This window comes from Sphaeramia orbicularis, chromosome 22, assembly GCF_902148855.1.
Source record: "Sphaeramia orbicularis chromosome 22, fSphaOr1.1, whole genome shotgun sequence".
Lineage (NCBI taxonomy): Eukaryota > Metazoa > Chordata > Actinopteri > Kurtiformes > Apogonidae > Sphaeramia > Sphaeramia orbicularis.
Window position 1 is genome coordinate 11,919,118 of NC_043978.1, and position 15,966 is coordinate 11,935,083.

Genomic DNA, 15,966 nt, shown 5'->3' on the forward strand with positions numbered 1-15,966 from the left:
AGACATTACATCAGAGATGCACTGCAAAACGAAATTACAATGCATTTTGGCCACGATAAAAACAATTTGATAAACATCAGAAGAATAAAAAGATAAATAAAAAAAAAAATTGTATATATAAATATATATATATATATATATATATATATATATATATATATATATATATATATATATATATTTTTTTTTTTATGTCACAGTAGAGTTCTAAATCCAGTAGGATTCCTAATCCTACTAGGACAGATAGTAATTTTAGTAAGACATTAGGATCTGAAGATTGGAATTCCAATCTGTCCTAGGAGAATTTGCATTCCTACTAGGACAGATTGTAATTCTATTTGGAAGTGGGATCTGAACATTGGAATTTTGGAATTTCAGTCTGTCCTACGATTTCGCCATCACCATTCCATCTGAATTATTTTCATATCTTAGATACAGTATATGGCCCTTAGGTCAATACACATTGTAACCAGGATGCCAGCCGTCCTATCTGGTCCAACCTTATTCAGTGGCCGTTTGTAACTGTCATTGGTATGTAAATGAGACACATTTGTATTCAGAAATCGGTAGAATTTGAAAAACGTACCTGTAAACAACCCGTTGCCATGGCAACATACAATTTTATTATTATCTAATTGTTGCCAAGCCATTCAGAAGTGTACGATGTTAAAGTTGGCATTGGCATTTTGCTGCCCCCTGGTCTAGATGGTAGGGTTAAAAGTAAAAGAAACAACAATATTCTTACAAACCATGATTGTTTTCAGAATTTACACAGACTTTGAATCTAATATTCTATAGCTAAGCTTCAAAGACTTTTTCTAAGACTTAAATGTGCTGCATACTACTCACTAGTTAAGTGACAATAACCTTAGTCTATAGTACTAACTTCAAAATTTCCAGCAAGTAATACTATAGAGGTTTTGTCAGTTGTTTTTTTCTAATACTTAAATGTGCTACATACTACTCAATAGTGACAATGAACTTAGTCTGTAGCTAACTTCAAAATTTCAAACAAGTAATACTACAGAGGTTTTGTCAGTTATTTTTCTAATACTTAAATGTGCTACATACTACTCAATAGTGACACTAACGTTAGTCTACAGCTAACTTCAAAATTTCTAACAAGTAATACTACAAAGGTTTTTCCTTACACTGATATAGATATGAAAGATCTGAAAATAATTCAGCTGGAATAGTGATGGCGAAATTGTATGCTTACCTATGCTGAAATTGACTGGAATTTTGGCTGTGAAATGATTCAGTCTATTTTCCATACATTTTGATAGAATCTGACATTCTCCTAATAGAATTCGAGATTGTCCTGACAGAATTCTTATATTTTTTGCCGTATTTTTCCAATCTTCAGATCCCACTTCCAAATAGAATTACAATCTGTCCTAGTAGGATTGCAAATTCTCCTAGGACAGATTGGAATTCCAATCTTCAGATCCTAATGTCTTACTAAAATTACTATCTGTCCTAGTAGGATTAGGAATCCTACTGGATTTCAATCTCTACTGTGATATATATATATATATATATATATATAAAAACACGGTGGTGCAGTGGTTAGCACTCGTGCCTCACAGCAAGAAGGTCCTGGGTTCGATTCTAACACCAGTCGACGGGGGGTGGGACCTTTCTGTGTGGAGTTTGCATGTTCTCCTTGTGTCTGCGTGGGTTCTCTCTGGGTACTCCGGCTTCCTCCCACCATCCAAAGACATGCACTGATAGGTTAATTGGCTAAACTAAATTTTCCATAGGTGTGAATGTGAGAGTGAGTGTTTGTCTCTATGTGTTCAGCCATGTGATGAACTGGTGAAATGTCCAGGGTGTACCCCGCCTTCGCCTGTAAGTAGCTGGGATAGGCTCCAAGCGACCCCCGTGACCCTAGTGAGGATAAAGCGGGTTCAGAAAATGAATGTATATATATATATATATATATATATATATATATATATATATATATATATATATATATATATATATATGTATATGTATATATGTGTGTGTGTGTGTGTGTGTGTGTGTGTCAAATAATTTACAGTCTTTTATTAATTAATAGACTCTGTGCACCAGCTGCGTCACATACTTCTGATCTCAACAGTGATCAGAAAGTCAGTTTCCGGTGCAAAGCGGCGACTGCAGTGTTCATTCATCCACTGTTCTCTGGAACTTAAAAGTATCCCTCATATTAGATTTACTCCTTTTTCTTTGACAGTTGAAGCGTTTGAGTTTTTCTGCCCGTTCATTTGTCCGCTGTTGGGTCTGGAACAGGAAGTTAACTGGAAACTGACTGTCCAGATCAGAAGTACGTCACAGAGCTGGTGCACAGAGCCTGTTATTAATAATAAATACAGATATGGAAGAAAAACGTCTATAATTAAACCATATTTGACCACAGTGTGCACCACACATGTTGTCAGTGTTGGGTTGAATCGTATAATATCATATAATCTTGCAGGTGTCAGTGTGTTTGTGTTTGTTGTGTGCTGTTGTGAGTGTGTGTATTAGATGAACACAATGTGGTTTGTAGGTTTTTGTTGAGCCTCCCCTTCAGTCTGTGTCACTGTGTTGACTCACAGAACAGAAGTACACGCCTGTATCTGCGTACTCCAGGTTCCGCACCGTCAACGTTCCACTGTCAGCGTCAGGTTTGGTGGTGGAGAACCTGTCGTTTCTGAAGTCTGGTTCAAAGTCGGGTTTAGAATTAGCGATGGTGAGCACCATCTGCTCCATGTTCTGTCCTGGCAGCTGTCGGTACCAGTACATGTAGAAGTAGCCTCCACCCTTAGTGTGACTGCAGTTCATGGTGGCTGTTTGTCCCATCTCTTTCCACAGAATCCGAGTCTGCTTTACATCGTTCCCTTCTGTAAAACCTGTGTCATGATATGAACGTTAGACTGAAATCTCAACGTTGAAATAAGTAGTTCTGATGTTCTACTGTTTACCTTTGAAGCAGAGTGGAGCTAAAACCAGGATGAGGACGGTGTGTTGGACCTGGTCCATGTTCTGGAGGCTGTGGAAACACAAGTGAACCTGGTCCACAGTTATAGAGTAACAGGTGGGCGTGGCCATGTGGGGTTGGTTTGACACATCATGTGTGTTTTCAGCAACACTTTTTATGACGTTCATGTTTTTAATGCATGTCAACACAAGACAGTTTCAGCAATAATAATAACAGTAACAGCAATAGTCATATTAACAATAGTAACTAGAAGCACTCGGAGAGCGCAGACCTCCGCCAAGGCTGATCAGTGGCCCCCCCCGTGGGCCCCCCCCACGCCAAGGAGGTTATGTTTTTGCCAGGGTTTGTTTGTCTGTTTGTTTGTTTGTCTGTCCGTTAGTGTGCAACATAACTCAAAAAGTTATGGACAGATTTTGATGAAATTTTCTGGTCTGGGCCCCCCCCACCCCCGATCACCACCAAAATTTAATCATTTCTTCCTTATCCCATTTCCAACAAACCCTGAAAATTTCATCCAAATCTGTCCATAACTTTTTGAGTTATGTTGCACACTAACGGACAGACAAACAAACAAACAGACAAACAAACAAACCCTGGCAAAAACATAACCTCCTTGGCGGAGGTCATTAACAAAATAAGCAACAAAATCAACATAAAATAAGCAAACCCACCTCCCAAAAAACTCACATAATGATTCTGTTGCATCTTTTCTTCTGATGGTTTGTCTATAAAATGAGCAGATCTGTGGATAAACGCTGCCCCCTACAGGACTGTACACAGACAGTGTTACAGTATGAAGCTGTCTGTAGATGCAGCTGCTGTCTAATAACCCTTGTCGAGTTCATTGTTCTGGTCTTCATGTGGCTTTTATCTGTTGAAGTGTTGTAGATGTGTTACCATAGAAGGTTTTTGTCAAAGTTGGCAGGAGTTTGCATCACTGTGCTCTACTCGCTGCACAGAAAAACACAGCGCCGTCTTCAGTTTTGCTTAACTTTAACATGTGAAGGGATGACAGACTGGACCCTTCACCGCTCATGTTATATGAGTCTTTAAACTGGTCTTCAGTGCTTGGATTAGAATATCGAACATAGCCAAGAAGAACCATCTCCGTGGTCCCTGCAGACTGTTTGTACCACTGGATCATGAACCAGTCAGAGTTTGAGTGGCTGCATTTAATCACTGCAGCGTCTCCAGGATGTTTCATCATGGCAGAGGGATTCTGGTCAACGCTGTTTTTAGAGAGTTCTGTAAAATATAGAAAAATGAACAGCTTCAGTAAAAGAAAAAAATAGTTCCAATGTCCCTGTATGTCAGCATCATGTTCTATTAAAAATCAATCCCCAGTTGAATTTCTGAGGTTGTCAGATTGTGTCTCTGTGTTAGAGTCCTGTGGTCTGGATCCCAGTAGAAGTGAGTGGTACTTTCACTGGAGGAGAACTCAACTAATTTAATCAAAGTCCATATATGACTTCTATCAGTGATCAGTAGGAACTATATTGATATCTGTAAGCATTTCTATTTTATAAACCGTCAAAATATGAACCATTATAAGTAAAGGCACATTTTTGATATTTCAAAAATTGTCAAAAATTCCAAAAATGTGAATTTCTCAAAACTGTGACCAAGCTTTGTAGACATTGTCCTGAGGAAGATATAAAATCTGAAATGAATCCGACCTGTAGTTTCGTCACAGTAGGTGTTTGAAGAAATTGCTAACGAAGTGCCTTCACATAAATGCAGGTTTGGACCAAAAGTCGGTTGTTTGGCATCATTTCTTACCTGTCAGACAGAACGGCAGAGCTGCTAAATGTACAAGGAGCCTGAACATGATGCAAACAGATGAACTGAAGGGATCTGAGGTCAAAGATGATGGGAGGTCTCACTCCTTCAACAGTGGATTTCTGAAGTTTCCTGTTGTGGTGGTTGACGCAGAAGACGTCCTTTAAAAGCGGAGTCACAGGTGTCCTCTGCTTCCTGTTCTTCTCTATGTTGGCGGTTGAGTGTTGGAGGTTTTTGTGGAGGTGTCTGAGGTTCTTCAGTCACCGTGTCGTCCGCCTGCGCAGTAATACACACCATCGTCTTCTGGCCAGTGTTGGAGTGCGTGAAGTTCAGACTTCCTGGTTCCGTCTCCAGTTATTTTAAAATGCTGATGAAACGGACCCTTTGTGACGGGGTTAGAGGTTATGGTGTATCCCATGAACAGCAGGCTGGTGTCTCCTTGGGGTTGGTAGTACCACCATATGGTGTTGAATGTTTTAACCGAATGGCTGCAGCTGATTACAGAGGAATCATTGACTCTCACTGTGAGTGATGGTGGATCCTGATGGACTTGAGTGGACACAGAACCTGCATTTAAAAGGGAAAATGATTTTTTTTTTAAATGAAAAAAAACACAGGCAGTAATAGCAGTAAATATTTTATGTCTTTAACCTCCTCAGACCCAGCTATGGGTTTTCTGTCCACATTTGTGGAAAAGAGTTTCACAACTTTATACAAAAAAAGAAAATAAAACTGTCCACCACAAAGGACATTCCATAAAAATGTTAAAAACTGCATCTGAAAAAACAGTTGCATCATGATGTTTCCAATGTAGGCAGTTATTTAATAAAAAACAAAACAAGCTTGTTCTTTGTTGAGATTTCCTGGGTCTCAGGAGGTTAAATAAACTGGATGCAAACCTACAGGAGAAGCAGAGACTGAGCAGAAAGATGGAGGTCAAGGTCAAGGTTACTTTATTTATACCCGTAGGTAGATTTGTTTTGCAGTTTAGGTGATTGCCTTGGCATTACAACAACACATACATTGAACATGAAAGACAGGCACTTGATCACACTTACAGACAGGACAAAAAGTGCTCAGTGTTCCACCATTCATCTGTGTAGCAGCATGGATAAGTAAAGAATAAAATAAATAAGATCAAATAAATAAAAACAAGATGCAATAAAAACACAGTAAAAACCAGAAAAGATAAAATAAAAACAATCTGGGATAAAAACCAGGATAAGAACATAAAATTTAAAAAATTAAAAATTTGAAGTCACAATAATAATAAATAGAGCAAAGAAATGAAATAAATAACTAAATAAGTTAGTAAAGTGCAATGTCACTATTTCTTACTGAGCTCAGTGACGGTGACAGGAACAAAGCTATATGTTTCTGATGCTGATGTTTCTGGTCATGTTTCATCTTTATCTGTGGCCTTCGCTCACATGTACAGATAATATAGAAGGAACCTGAAGGGGAGGAGATAGAACTGTGGGAATGACACTGTTTGTTAGCACACAGTCATAGAATAGAATAGAATAGAATAGAATAGAATAGAATAGAATAGAATAGAATAGAATAGAATAGAATAGAATAGATCAGCCCTGCGATGAACTGGCGACTTGTCCAGGGTGTACCCCGCCTTCGCCCCTATGTAGCTGGGATAGGCTCCAAGCGACCCCCGTGACCCTAGTGAGGATAAAGCGGGTTTAGAAAATGAATGAATGAATGAAGAATAGAATAGAATAGAATAGACTGCCACCCAATCCACATAGCACCCGGCCCCTATGATTGCTTTACTTACACATTCATTTCTGGAGTTCTAGCATTACTTTAGTGGCACATGTGTATTAATATTTTATTCTGAAGCCCTTGCACGGTCCTACTTTATCTTAATACTCTGATATTACTGATATACTCTTATACAGTCCCTTTTGCACTAAGTGTTTTGCTGCTAAAATGAACTGAGCTGCTAAATTGATTTTCATCGTTGCTGTGACAGTGACAATAAAATTCTATTCTATTCTATTCTATTGAATTCTATTCTGTTCTATCCATCCATCCATTATCTTCCGTTTTATCCGGGGCCAGGTCGCGGGGGTAACAGTCTAAGCAGGGATTCCCAGACTTCCCTCTCCCCAGAATCCTCCTCCAGCTCTTCCAGGGGGACCCCGAGGCGTTCCCAGGCCAGCCGAGAGACATAGTCTCTGCAGCGTGTCCTGGGTCTTCCCCGAGGTCTCATTTTCCAGTCAAAGTTTAACTGGCTGCATTTAATCACTGCAGCGTCTCCAGGATGTTTCATCATGGCAGAGGGATTCTGGTTTTTAGAGAGTTCTGTAAAAAAATAGAAAAATGAACAGTTTCAGTAAAAGAAAAAAATATTTCCAATGTCCCTGTATGTCAGCGTCATGTTCTATTAAGAATCAATCCCCAGTTGAATTTCTGAGGTTGTCAGATTGTGTCTCTGTGTTAGAGTCCTGTGGTCTGGATCCCAGTAGAAGTGAGTGGTACTTTCACTGGAGGAGAACTCAACTAATTTAATCAAAGTCCATATATGACTTCTATCAGTGATCAATAGGAACTATATTGATATCTGTAAGCATTTCTATTTTATGAACCATCAAAATATGAACCATTATAAGTAAAGGCACATTTTTGATATTTCAAAAATTGTCAAAAATTCCAAAAATGTGAATTTCAATAATAAAATTCTATTCTATTCTATTCTATTCTATTCTATTCTATTCTATTGAATTCTGTTCTGTTCTATTCTATTCTATGCTGTTCTATCCATCCATCCATTATCTTCTGTTTTATCCGGGGCCAGGTCGCGGGGGTAACAGTCTAAGCAGGGATGCCCAGACTTCCCTCTCCCCGGACTCCTCCTCCAGCTCTTCCGGGGGGACCCCGAGGCATTCCCAGGCCAGCCGAGAGACATAGTCTCTGCGGCGTGTCCTGGGTCTTCCCCGACGTCTCCTCCTGGTGGAACATGCCCGGAACACCTCCCCAGGGAGGCGTCCAGGAGGCATCCGAAACAGATCCGAGCCCCCTCAGCTTGCCCCTCTCGATGCGGAGGAGCAGCGGCTCTACTCCGAGTTCCTCCCTGGTGACTGACCTCCTCACCCTATCCCTAAGGGTGCGCCCAGCCACCCTGCGGAGGAAACTCATTTCGACCGCTTGTATCTGGGATCTTGTCCTTTCGGTCATGACCCAAAGCTCATGACCATAGGTGAGGGTAGGAACGTAGATTGACCGGTAAATCGAGAGCTTCTCCTCTCAGCTCAGTTCCTTCTTCACCACGACAGACCGGTACCGCGACCACATCACTGCAGATGCTGCACCGATCCGTCTGTCAATCTCACACTCCATCCTTCCCTCACTCGTGAACAAGACCCCAAGATACTTAAACTCCTCCACTTGGGGCAAAGACTCCCCACCTACCCGGAGAGGGCAGACCACCTTTTTCAACAAAATGACATTTTGTTGTTTGACTTTTCTTAAATATATATATATATATATTTATATATATATATATATATATATATATATATATATATAATATATATATATATATATATATATATATATATATATATATATGTGTGTGTGTGTGTGTGTGTGTGTATATATATATATATATATATATATATATGTGTGTGTGTGTGTGTGTGTGTATATATGTATATATATATGTATATGTATATATATGTGTGTATGTATACATATATATGTGTGGTGTGTGTGTGTGTGTGTGTGCGTGTGGTGTGTGTGTGTGAGAGTGAGAGTGAAATAATTTACGTCTTTTATTATTAACAGACTCTGTGCACCAGCTCACATACTTACAGCTTACATACATACTGTCACATACTTCTGATCTCAACAGTGATTGGAAAATCAGTTTCCGGTGCAAAATGGCTACTGACTTAGAGTCTGGTTTCGACCGACTTGATATGTAAAGTGTCATGAGATAACTTTTGTTATGATTTGGTGCTATAGAAATGAAATTCGATTTGATTTGATACTGCAGTGTTCATTCATCCACTGTTCTCTGGAACTTAAAAGTATCCCTCATATTAGATTTACTCCTTTTTCTTTGACAGTTGAAGCGTTTGAGTTTTTCTGCCCGTTCATTTGTCCGCTGTTGGGTCTGGAACAGGAAGTTAACTGGAAACTGACTGTCCAGATCAGAAGTACGTCACAGAGCTGGTGCACAGAGCCTGTTATTAATAATAAATACAGATATGGAAGAAAAACGTCTATAATTAAACCGTATTTGACCACAGTGTGCACCACACATGTTGTCAGTGTTGGGTTGAATCGTATAATATCATATAATCTTGCAGGTGTCAGTGTGTTGTGTTTGTTGTGTGCTGTTGTGAGTGTGTGTATTAGATGAACACAATGTGCTTTGTAGGTTTTTGTTGAGCCTCCCCTTCAGTCTGTGTCACTGTGTTGACTCACAGAACAGAAGTACACGCCTGTATCTGCGTACTCCAGGTTCTGCACCGTCAACGTTCCACTGTCAGCGTCAGGTTTGGTGGTGGAGAACCTGTCGTTTCTGAAGTCTGGTTCAAAGTCAGAATTAGAAGTAGTCGTGAACACCATCTGCTCCATGTTCTGTCCTGGCAGCTGTCGGTACCAGTACATCTGGTAGTAGCCTCCACCCTTAGTGTGACTGCAGTTCATGGTGGCTGTTTGTCCCATCTCTTTCCACAGAATCCGAGTCTGCTTTACATCGTTTCCTTCTGTAAAACCTGTGTCATGATATGAACGTTAGACTGAAATCTCAACGTTGAAATAAGGAGTTCTGATGTTCTACTGTTTACCTTTGAAGCAGAGTAGAGCTAAAACCAGGATGAGGACGGTGTGTTGGACCTGGTCCATGTTCTGGAGGCTGTAGAAACACAAGTGAACCTGGTCCACAGTTATAGAGTAACAGGTGGGCGTGGCCATGTGGGGTTGGTTTGACACATCATGTGTGTTTTCAACAACACTTTTTATGATGTTCGTGTTTTTAATGCATGTCAACACAAGACAATTTCAACAATAATAACAGTAACAGCAATAGTCATATTAACAATAGTAACTAGAAGCACTCGGAGAGTGCAGACCTCCACCAAGGCTGATCAGTGGCCCCCCCCGTGGGCCCCCCCCCACGCCAAGGAGGTTATGTTTTTGCCAGGGTTTGTTTGTCTGTTTGTTTGTTTGTCTGTCCGTTAGTGTGCAACATAACTCAAAAAGTTATGGACAGATTTTGATGAAATTTTCTGGTCTGGGCCCCCCCCACCCCCGATCACCACCAAAATTTAATCATTTCTTCCTTATCCCATTTCCAACAAACCCTGAAAATTTCATCCAAATTTGTCCATAACTTTTTGAGTTATGTTGCACACTAACGGACAGACAAACAAACAAACAGACAAACAAACAAACCCTGGCAAAGACATAACCTCCTTGGCGGAGGTAATTAACAAAATAAGCAACAAAATCAACATAAAATAAGCAAACCCACCTCCCAAAAAACTCACATAATGATTCTGTTGCATCTTTTCTTCTGATGGTTTGTCTATAAAATGAGCAGATCTGTGGATAAATGCTGCCCCCTACAGGACTGTACACAGACAGTGTTACAGTATGAAGCTGTCTGTAGATGCAGCTGCTGTCTAATAACCCTTGTCGAGTTCATTGTTCTGGTCTTCATGTGGCTTTTATCTGTTGAAGTGTTGTAGATGTGTTACCACAGAAGGTTTTTGTCAAAGTTGGCAGGAGTTTTCATCACTGTGCTCTACTCGCTGCACAGAAAAACACAGCGCCGTCTTCGGTTTCGCTTAACTTTAACATGTGAAGGGATGACAGACTGGACCCTTCACCGCTCATGTTATATGAGTCTTTAAACTGGTCTTCAGTGCTTGGATTAGAATATCGAACATAGCCAAGAAGAACCATCTCCGTGGTCCCTGCAGACTGTTTGTACCACTGGATCATTTTCCAGTCAGAGTTGGAGTGGCTGCATTTAATCACTGCAGCGTCTCCAGGATGTTTCATCATGGCAGAGGGATTCTGGTCAACGCTGTTTTTAGAGAGTTCTGCAAAATATAGAAAAATGAACAGCTTCAGTAAAAGAAAAAAATAATTCCAATGTCCCTGTATGTCAGCATCATGTTCTATTAAAAATCAATCCCCAGTTGAATTTCTGAGGTTGTCAGATTATGTCTCTGTGTTAGAGTCCTGTGGTCTGGATCTCAGTAGAAGTGAGTGGTACTTTAACTGGAGGAGAACTCAACTAATTTAATCAAAGTCCATATATGACTTCTATCAGTGATCAGTAGGAACTATATTGATATCTGTAAGCATTTCTATTTTATAAACCATCAAAATATGAACCATTATAAGTAAAAGCACATTTTTGATATTTCAAAAATTGTCAAAAATTCCAAAAATGTGAATTTCTCAAAACTGTGACCAAGCTTTGTAGACATTGTCCTGAGGAAGATATAAAATCTGAAATGAATCCGACCTGTAGTTTCGTCACAGTAGGTGTTTGAAGAAATTGCTAACGAAGTGCCTTCACATAAATGCAGGTTTGGACCAAAAGTCGGTTGTTTGGCATCATTTCTTACCTGTCAGACAGAACGGCAGAGCTGCTAAATGTACAAGGAGCCTGAACATGATGCAAACAGATGAACTGAAGGGATCTGAGGTAGAAGATGATGGGAGGTCTCACCCCTTCAACAGTGGATTTCTGAAGTTTCCTGTTGTGGTGGTTGACGCAGAAGACGTCCTTTAAAAGCGGAGTCACAGGTGTCCTCTGCTTCCTGTTCTTCTCTATGTTGGCGGTTGAGTGTTGGAGGTTTTTGTGGAGGTGTCTGAGGTTCTTCAGTCACCGTGTCGTCCGCCTGCGCAGTAATACACACCATCGTCTTCTGGCCAGTGTTGGAGTGCGTGAAGTTCAGATTTCCTGGTTCTGTCTCTGGTTATTTTAAAGGTGCGGGAGACTTTCATGACCAATTTTTCATCAGATCTGTCAAACCTCAGTCATATCCTCAGTATCACGAATCTTTAAGTCTGTCTGTGATTCCTCACCTGAATCTCTTGTATTACAGAGAACAGATTCTTAGTGCTATCCACCATAAACAAAGCGTGTGTTTACAAACAGAGTTGGGAGGTAACTCGGGCATCTTTGGAATTTTGTAGCGACTTGCATTGTAGGAAAGGGAGGCTCGCGCAGCCAACTGACAGTGGCAGCGGTAGCGCGACCATATGATATTATATGGATGAAACAAACATGCGGAAATGTCTGAAATGCGGAAACGGCTAGAGGAATATGCATAGAGGGAAGGGAGCTCCTGCTGTTTCCGCATTGTGTCTTTAGCAGCTGCTGCTGTCAAGTGGCTGTGCGAGCCTCCGTTTCCAACAATGCATGTTGTAACAAAATTCCGAAGATCCCCGAATGACCTCCTGGCTCTGAATTTAAACAGGGTTTTATTTATGGTGGATGGCACTTTGAAATTGTTCACCGTAATGCAAGAGATTCAGGCGAGTAATCACCGAAAAACTTACAGATTTGTGATACTGAGGATATGACTGAGGTTTGACAGATTTGATGAAAAACTTGTCACGAAAGTCTCCTGCACCTTTAAAATGCTGATGAAATGGACCCTTTGTGACGGGGTTAGAGGTTATGGTGTATCCCATGAACAGCAGGCTGGTGTCTCCTCAGGGCTGGTAGTACCACCATATGGTGTTCAATGTTTTAACTGAATGGCTGCAGCTGATTACAGAGGAATCACTGACTCTCACTGTGAGCTATGGGGATTCTTTAACATAAAGATATATGTATATATATATATGTGTATATATATATATATATATATATATATATATATATATATATATATATATATATATATATGTGTGTGTGTGTGTGTGTGTGTGTGTGTGTGTGTGTGTGTGTGTGTATGAAAGAATAAAATAGTCAACAGAATGAACAAAATATTTAACATTGAGAGTAAAATATACAAAAAGAAATAATCAACAGAATGAATAAAAATGGACAAAGTAAACGAAATAATCAACAAAATAAATAATGAATGAACCAAATGGCAAAAAAAAAAAATCAGGTTTTTTATTGTCATTCAGACATCGCATCAGAGATGCACAGCAGAATGAAATTCCAATGCATTTTGGCCACGATAAAAACAATTAGATAAACACCATCAGTGTTGGGTTGAATCGTATAATATCATATAATCTTGCAGGTGTCAGTGTGTTTGTGTTTGTTGTGTGCTGTTGTGAGTGTGTGTATTAGATGAACACAATGTGGTTTGTAGGTTTCTGTTGAGCCTCCCCTTCAGTCTGTGTCACTGTGTTGACTCACAGAACAGAAGTACACGCCTGTATCTGCGTACTCCAGGTTCCGCACCGTCAACGTTCCACTGTCAGCGTCAGGTTTGGTGGTGGAGAACCTGTCGTTTCTGAAGTCTGGTTCAAAGTCGGGTTTAGAATTAGCGATGGTGAACACCATCTGTTCCATGTTCTGTCCTGGCAGCTGTCGGTACCAGTACATCTGGTAGTAGCCTCCACCCTTAGTGTGACTGCAGTTCATGGTGGCTGTTTGTCCCATCTCTTTCCACAGAATCCGAGTCTGCTTTACATCGTTCCCTTCTGTAAAACCTGTGTCATGATATGAACGTTAGACTGAAATCTCAACATTGAAATAAGGAGTTCTGATGTTCTACTGTTTACCTTTGAAGCAGAGTAGAGCTAAAACCAGGATGAGGACGGTGTGTTGGACCTGGTCCATGTTCTGGAGGCTGCAGAAACACAAGTGAACCTGGTCCACAGTTATAGAGTAACAGGTGGGCGTGGCCATGTGGGGTTGGTTTGACACATCATGTCTGTTTTCAGCAACACTTTTTATGACGTTCATGTTTTTAATGCATGTCAACACAAGACAATTTCAACAATAATAACAGTAACAGCAATAGTCATATTAACAATAGTAACAATAATATTAATAATAATCGTATTTTACATCACTTTCATCTTGTTGCGTCTTTTTCATCATTTTTATCTTGTGTCTTTTGTGTCGTTTTCATGTGTTTGCGTCTTTTGTTCACATAATCATTAGAATGAACAAAATAAGTAACAAAATGAAAGAAAATTGGAAGACAATGCACAGAATTGAACAAAAAATGTAAAAAAGAACCAACAAATTAACAAAATAAGCAACAAAATCAATATAAAATAAGCAAACCCACCCCCCAAAAAACCCCACATAATGATTCATATGGACAAAATGAACACAATAAGTAACAAAACGGTTAATGAATCTGAATCCGTGTATCATTTGTTCTTTTCATATTCAATTGAGAATCCACAATAGGAAAACAAAAAAATGACTCGTTATTTCTGTATTCATTTACAAATCAAGAATAAAAACAAATAGTTTATTTTTGTTCTTTTGATTGTACGCACAAATTAAAAATTATAAATTTGCAAATGGACCAAATGTGGAGTTTCATGTTGACATTTTTGATATCTGATTTGGTCTGACCCGGAAGTTGCTGACTTCATGTGTTCCGTGAAGTGTCTTCTCCTTAGATTGTCTACCATGGACCCACTGTATTAGACAAAACAACAATACTTGGAAGATCCTGCCCATTTTTTCAGTTGTCATGTCGTCGTCCTTCAGAGTAACGCATTTGCTGCCTCTGAATCACATCAAATTCTCCGTTATTGCAGAATGCATTAGACAGAATACTAGCAAACCCACAACTGTCCAGATCAACACACCAAGAAGTCAGTAACTTCTGGGTCAAACCAAATCAGATATCAAAAGTGTCAACATGAAACCCCACATTTGGTCCATTTGCTTATTTCCAATGTTTAATTTGTGCATACAATCGAAAGAATGACAAATTTTATTTTTTTTTTTTGATTTGTGCATGAATAATGAAATAACAAGTCATTTTTTCATTTTCCAGTTGTGGATTCCCAATTAAATATGAATAGAACGAAGGATACACAGATTAATCAGGTCGACTGTGGTGGTGAATACACAGTAAATTTGCCAGTGTAAAAAATGCAGTGTCAAAGTATTTTAATTCTTTCGGAGTTATTCCAACAATGGACAGAGTAAAATTTAACAAGATAACTTCCAGTGTCGGTGAAAATAATTGGAGTTTATAGAGGTTTTACACTGTCAATGTCATATATTCAGTGTTAAAGTAAATCGACTCTCTCAAAGTTAATTCAACACCGATAAGAGCAAGATACCTTTCAGTGTTAAAAAATAATGACTCTGAAAAGCCCCGCCCACCAACCTCCATGCTCAAACTGAGTGAGAAGTTGGAGTCTGGCATCGCCATCTTCCTCACATCGAAAAACTGCGTTTGTAAGTTTGTGTAAATAAACTATTGCTTTTGTTATTTCATCCAAGCAGAATCTGTGTGCGAGAATATAGTTACGTCATCGTTGTCACTGTTGGGTACGTGTTTTCAAATACCGAATTTCAAATGGATAACGTGATATCGGGTTGGTGGCTTTCATTTTACATGTCATTTTTATTTTCATTTTGATTTTCATGTCATTTTATGTTTACTTTTAATTGCAATATTTCATTTTTACTTAGAATAAATTGGCTACAGAAATAATGTTATCTTTTTTTCCTCCCTGCAGACACTGGGACTATAGTACACCACATGTAACACCGGTAGGAGGCAGTTAGAAATCAACACTCTTTGGAGTAATTTATTTATCAACATGTAGTGTTAAGTAGGTTTAACACTGGAAAAGTTATTTCTTAACACTTAACTCTTCAGTGTTGAAGGTGAATAACACTATGGGTGTTACTTCTCACATAGTGTAAAACTTGATTGGTGTAGTGTAGTGTAAAATATTAACTCTTACTAGAGTAAAGTTGACTCTGGAAATGTAACTCTATGTTCAGTGTAAATGATACACTTTGTAGATAGGGACCATATGTTCACTGAGGTAGTGTTGAAATTAACTCTTTAAGTGTTATATAAACACTGGCGATTTTACTGTGTAGAAGCCAAATGCCCCTCAGTGTCCAAATACTTCTGGACCTGATGGTAAATGCTCATACAGTCCATATTATAGCTCCATGTTGGTGTGTTTTCATTGAGCTCCAGTGCGTCTGCATTTGTGGTGCTTGAGGTCCCTCTACCGTTGGTTTGTTCCAGCTGATACCAGTGCATCAGGTTTTTTGT

At 39.4% G+C, this 15,966-nt stretch overlaps 1 protein-coding gene and 1 gene segment (V, D, J or C); both read right to left on the minus strand.

Annotated features, from left to right (window-relative positions):
- Positions 1-2,501: 2,501 nt before the first annotated feature.
- Positions 2,502-13,748, minus strand: LOC115413690 (uncharacterized). The gene is made up of 5 exons (XM_030126732.1): positions 13,478-13,748; positions 13,110-13,405; positions 9,612-9,646; positions 2,952-3,019; positions 2,502-2,879 (listed from the first exon to the last, which is right to left on the minus strand). The coding sequence occupies exons 1-5, from the start codon at positions 13,659-13,661 to the stop codon at positions 2,557-2,559; spliced, it is 906 nt and encodes a 301-aa protein (XP_029982592.1). The 5' UTR covers positions 13,662-13,748; the 3' UTR covers positions 2,502-2,556.
- On the minus strand, positions 10,443-11,679 carry LOC115413697 (T cell receptor alpha variable 13-1-like). The segment is given in 2 exon segments: positions 10,443-10,818; positions 11,353-11,679. Coding segments are annotated over 2 exon segments (360 nt in total).
- Positions 13,749-15,966: the final 2,218 nt, after the last annotated feature.